The sequence below is a fragment of the Thermobia domestica genome, chromosome 3 (assembly GCF_964235325.1).
Source record: "Thermobia domestica chromosome 3, izTheDome1.hap1.1, whole genome shotgun sequence".
Classification (NCBI taxonomy): Eukaryota; Metazoa; Arthropoda; class Insecta; order Zygentoma; family Lepismatidae; genus Thermobia; species Thermobia domestica.
In genome coordinates this window covers 37,859,474-37,865,473 of record NC_137456.1, presented here as the reverse complement: position 1 = coordinate 37,865,473, position 6,000 = coordinate 37,859,474, and the positions used below count along the sequence as shown (strand labels likewise).

General features: G+C 37.0%; 1 protein-coding gene across 1 annotated transcript in view; it reads right to left on the bottom strand.

The window, feature by feature from the left end:
* Positions 1-216: 216 nt before the first annotated feature.
* The window catches only part of Ent3 (equilibrative nucleoside transporter 3), a 47,571-nt gene continuing 41,787 nt past the window's right edge, over positions 217-6,000 (bottom strand). Inside the window, exon 9 of the mRNA XM_081750650.1 lies at positions 217-1,269. Within this exon, the coding sequence (XP_081606776.1) occupies positions 905-1,269 (365 nt within the window). The 3' untranslated portion in view covers positions 217-904. The remainder of the gene's footprint in view (positions 1,270-6,000) is intronic.

The window sequence follows — 6,000 nt, the reverse complement described above, 5'->3', positions numbered from 1 at the left end:
GTAGTAAAGGGCCTATCCAGCTGCAATGATGTGAACAGACTTTGAGGGAGATGGCTGGAATTCAGTCCAAATATAGAAGAGACTATGCAGATTCTATATTCCAAAAGCAAATTGTCCTAAAATGGATGGAATATAGTCAAAACTACGAAACATTAACATTAATGTCAATGGAATATTAATCAAAAACAAATAATTCCTCCACTTATCTCAAAAACCAAAAGAGGGAGATGGCTGAAATTCACCCCAAATATAGAAGAGACTATGCAGATTCTATATTTTAAAAGCAAATTGTGCTAAAATGGATAGAACATAATCAAAAACCACGAAACATTAACATTAATGTCAATGGAAAATCAATTAAAAACAAATAATTCCTCCATTTATCTCAAAAACCAAAAGAAGAAGATGGCTGAAATTCAGCTCAACTGTAGAAGAGGCTATATAGATTCTATATTGCAAAAGCAAATTATCCTTAAATGGATAAAATATAGTAAAAAATTACGAAACAAGTCAAGTTGTTTGCGTAAAATCAATAATAATGATAAAGTATATGCATCTTCTACGAATTACCCAGGGCACCCCACACGGAGTTTACGTGCTTGAAATAACACATCTCTATTTGGAATCTCCAGATTCGATTTAGCATACAACATGACTTTTGACCTGATCACATGATACAAACTGGTCCTTATGGCAAATCGGATAGGCCCTTTGCGTCAAATAAAATCCAATTTTATAACATGTTCCTGTAGCATAAGATTAAGTCATTTATAAGCCACCACGCCACAATGATATTTATATACATTGATGTGACATGATGACTTTGTTTAAGATTTAAAATAATTTTATGATTTTCATTTCTCTTTCTAAGACATTAATTTACAGGTATGAAATCAGACTTAATTCAGGTACTGCTGCTGCTGTTGCTCATAGAAAGCACATCTGTTGTCATATTATAGATGACAGCACTTGGATCTTCACTACTGCTACTTAGTGTTTGTGTAACTAACGCAGCGACTGTAGTACTAATAAGCGTCGTAATTGGGTTGGTTGTTGCAGGGACGGTTGGTGCTAGCAAAGTTGATGACACGTCGCCGACCACTGTTGTCGCATTCATGTCTAACGTGGTCAGTGCAGCAACAGTGGACGGGATATGGTCTCGTATCGAGCAGACATTTTGCATTGGAGGACCCAAAATGGCGTCGAGTAAGTACGCCACAAGTGACCCTGTAGTGAGGCCAATATTGTAGGACAAAGTCATAATATTGCCTGCAAATAGAAAAGGAAAATAATTTATCTTTTTATTTTGTAAGCTTCACTAGTCAATTACAAAATACCTGATTATAATTTATCTTTTTATTTTGTAAGCTTCACTAATCAACTACAAAATACCTTATTATGGTTATCTGTTTGAAATATATAACGTATGCTCTAAAAAATGGCTATTCTACAGGTTCAAAATACTATTCTACAGGTCAAAATAGAACAAAAATAAAATAATGGGATGCCGTTCAGGGCTTCCTTCAAGTGTTAGGGTCAAACAAAATTTTACGATATGGCAACGTCGTTGATAAACTTTGAACCATTACTATTTTTCTACAATCCAACAATAGATTCTCGCCAGATGGCAGTTAAAGCCATTAGACTTTGATACTAACCCCATCTATTAACATCAATATAAGTTATATCAGTCTCCAAGAAAAAACACATCGTTAACAACTTGAATATATGTACTTCTTTGCTCCTCTGTTGGCACGTGAGCTGGGTTTGTTTCTATTACATAAATTGTATTGATGCTAATAAATAGGGTTAATATCAACATCTGCCGCCTTTAACTGCTGTCTAGAAAGAATCGATGAAACTACTTGGTGGATTCTTAGATCACTGAATCACTGGCCTGTCATTTATGTATGACGTTGCTACATCGTCAAATTTTTAGTCTGAAGGAGGTCACGGAGATTATATCATTATATATTTAGTGTGTTTCGCTGGATTTTCCCTGATTTTCTTTGGTTTCCCTAATTTTTCCTGACTAAAATCTATTTCCTTGACTTTCTCTGATTTTCCTGAATGTGGACACAATGTTGCATCACCAAAGTTGTGTTTGCATCACGATTTTCCAGTAATCGTTGTATAGCAATTTATTATTTTTTTTAAAATTTAAGTGGCATACCTAAGACATATGACCATGTCTTATATTAAATTGAGTCATAAATGACTTCCTTTTTTTTTTAATCAGATAATTAGTTTGCTTTCGTTATATAATAAAATTATATTACTTTGTTATGTATTGAACCCTATTATGTACGACATTCTTCCTGGCAGTTTATCAATTCCTTCCTTATAAAATGTGATTGGTTTGCACTAGAAGAAATTTTCGACAGCCTGACTGACTTGCTTTTCAGAATTGAAGATTTTTCTCCATTCAAAATGTTTTGTAAGGAACAGAAAAGGTGGTAGTCTGTCAGAGCAAGGTCTGACAAGTAAAGGGTCCAAATGAATGAATCGAGTTGCGGGATGAGACATAGTGCGTCTTATAGAGGATGTGAAAATATGTGCATGTGCAAAGTTATAGCGGCTGAGCGCCATAAGAAACGGAGAGGGAGGGGGTCAAAGTTGGTGGGGAAAGTCTATGCTATGTTATAGAAATACATCAAATAAAGTGTTGAGTCGTAAAAATAGTGAAAGATAGACAATACAATAGTAGTAGTTTCACATGTTGGCAAAAGAAGAATGGGCAGAGTAGATCATGGACCTCCGCCGCCATCTTGAAATCCGCCATTTTTAAATCTGTATTTTTTTTAAAAATGGAAAGGGAGTCATGCGATACCTATACTAATTATGGCCAACATGTTCTCAAAAAGTCAATTATGGACTTTGGTGATCGTTATTTGTAATTATTTGGAAGATTTAGAAACATCTTTACAGTTATTTACGAAAATTTAGGAGACTGATACTCGTATGTTGAAAGTTTGTATTATTACGAAAATACATTCGACTGCAGTAGCCCACTTTGTAACTGTACCAAAATTTTGCTTAATAAATTTTTCGCTTAAACGCAAATTCTGCGTTAGTGCATTATGTGACGTTCATCTGAATTTGTACGTTTTGTGTGGTATATGCTTCTCATTGATTGTGCTGCCGCCAGGTGGTGCTAAAAGACTGGGTAGAAGAAAAGGAAAAGGAAAGAAATGAGAGTTTAAAACGCAATAGTTAGTTTTCAATGTAGGTGTGTGTGTGTAAACGATGACTCGACAAAAATTCTAGAACAAAGTCGAGCCTAGACCCCAATATACTTTGAAAAATATGAATATTAATATACTTTTATAAGAAATATCAATATTCGCAAAACTGTGTAAACAATCAGTAAAAATAGTGTTGTTGATATGGACGTTTTGATGGTTTTTACGTAAGTCGTTGTCAAAGTAAATCGGCCGGTTAAGGATGGTGCGTACCGGGCAGCGCAAAGCTGTACCGTAATAGAATGGCTAAGCCCTTCACAGGGACAGAAATCACAATCGGGAAGGTACACGGATCGAGCCCGGATACCGTAATAGAATGGCGTTTCCCTCTCAGGGACGGATCAGTTAATAATAATTCACGTTATTATTAACTGATTCGTAACGGATGTAGCATCTGGGAGAAGATCTAGGTGTTGTAATATTTGACAGGTTTCATTTCTCATGATATGCTATATGCGTTAACTTGAAGATATCATTGGTGTTTATTGTGTTTGTATATTTGTAACGTGTAGTCAGGGGTGGACTGGCCATAATCAAGTACCGGCCCGATGGCCGCTGCGCCCTCCTCACATCAGTGCCTTTGCTCCCTCCTCGGGAGGGACTAAGACCCGTCTTAGCCCCGCGAAGGCGCACAGTTTCCTCCCTGAGCTCATTGTTTTTTTTTTCAAAAAAAAGCTACATAATTATTTTATAAATTCGCTAGTCTTTGGCCAGCTAGGGCCCCACCCCAGACCCCGGTATTTGCTCGACCTGCGGCCTCGCTCTTTCTGTTTTCGGCGTGGGAATGCTATTAATGATATTAGATTTACCTCTAAATATATAGATTTGACTCTAATATCGGTCATTTTGGACGGTTTTTACATATCACCCTTACCAACCCCATGCTCCGCCCCAAATCCCAGTATTTGCTCGACCTGCGGCCTCGCTCTTTCTGTCTTTGGCTTTGGGAATGTCATTATAATGATCTTGGAGACCCTGAAATTTATAGATTTGACCCTAATATCGGTCATTTTGGATGATTTTTATATATCAACCCTCCCACCCCCATTGCTCCGCCCACAGATCCCATCTTTACTCGGCCTACGGCCTTGCCCTTTCTGTTTTAGGCTTTGGTGGTACCATTAATGATCTCAGCGACTTCAAAATATATTGATTTGACTCTAATTTCGGTCATTTTGGATCATTTTTACATGTCTCTCCCTTCCACTCCCGCCGTTAGGGCCGCTAGTGGCGTTATATACCAAGGCTGTTTTATGTCACACTATAACCTATATGTTTCCAAAATTTCGTTAAAATTATTTTTCTCGTTTTTACGTTATACCATTAAAACCATTCCTACTGTTATAACCCCCATTTAAATAGCATTGGGTTCAAGTTTCCACCCCCTCCCCCTATGCAAAGGGGAGAGTTGGGGGTTGCTAGCCCCGACAGTGTTGATTACCTGGTATCAAAGATATTTATGCCAAGTTTGCTCAAAATCGGTTAAACCGTCTAGGAGGAGATGTGGAACATACTCATACATACATACAAACATACAATGGCATTTATAATATAGTAGATATACAGTATTATTTTACGTATATATGCACATTGAAAAAGTATACATATACAAAATTATATGATGCCCAAATACTTAATGTATATAGAATATACACTTGAAATCAAAACAGCAATTGCCAAAGAAGTTAACAAAGCTGGAGTTTTTTCTGTCATGATGGACACCACCCTAGATGTCTCTTCATATGACCAGTGCTCCATAGTGCTTCGGTATGTGTACAATGGGTTTGTTCAGGAAAGAATTATTGTCCTCAAACATGTGATTTCAACAACAGGAGAGAATCTCTTTCAAACCCTCAAACAGTCTTTGACTGAAGTAAAAATATCTATCGAAAAATGTGTGGCAGACGCTTTTGATGGAGCGTCAAATATGAGCGAACTATATAAAGGTGTTACAGCAAAGCTTAAAGAGATCAATCCGAAACACATTCGCATATGGTGCTATTCACATGTGTTGAACTTGGTGATAACTGACATCATCCAGAGTTTGGGTGTTTGTATATCTTTGGGCGTCTCCAGGAAATTAAGATATTTTTGAAAGAATCCCAGAAACGACTTGAGGTGTACTTGGAACAAAACCCAAACATCCGTCTTGAGGCTATTGGGATAACTCGATGGAGAAGTAAAAGCAACGCTGCTGTAAAAATATTTGAACACTTTCATTACTGGGCACCCGACTCAAAGGATGTCAGACCATCGTAGCAGCTTTAAGTGTGATTGGCAACTCGCAAGAGTTCAATTCCAAAGTCAGACATGATACAACGTCTCTCATTCAAAAGTTGCGCTCCTTTGAGGCTATCATTGCGGCTATGATGTTTTTATTGATTTTTCAGCATACCACACCTTTATCAGACTACTTGCAAACAAAAAACTTAGACTATTTCCAAGCATGGTGCCTGATATCCTCAACTCAAAATAAGTTGAAAGAAGCTAAGGGGAATCAGCTTCTGATGAGGTAATTGAAGACAGTAAATACAGATTTGAAGTAACCGTTTTCAACTGTGTTCTAGACCAAATTTCTAACAGCATGCAGAAAGGATTTGCTGAAAATCAAAGCTTATACTTAGATTTAGAGTGTTTTAATCCTAAGAAGTTCAAGAGTTTAAGTCTGGCTTCGTTGTCACTGCAAAGAATCACTGGATTAATTCCTGATTGTGAAGAGGGAAAACTTAAAGAAGAGCTTCTTTCGTTTTCATCAATG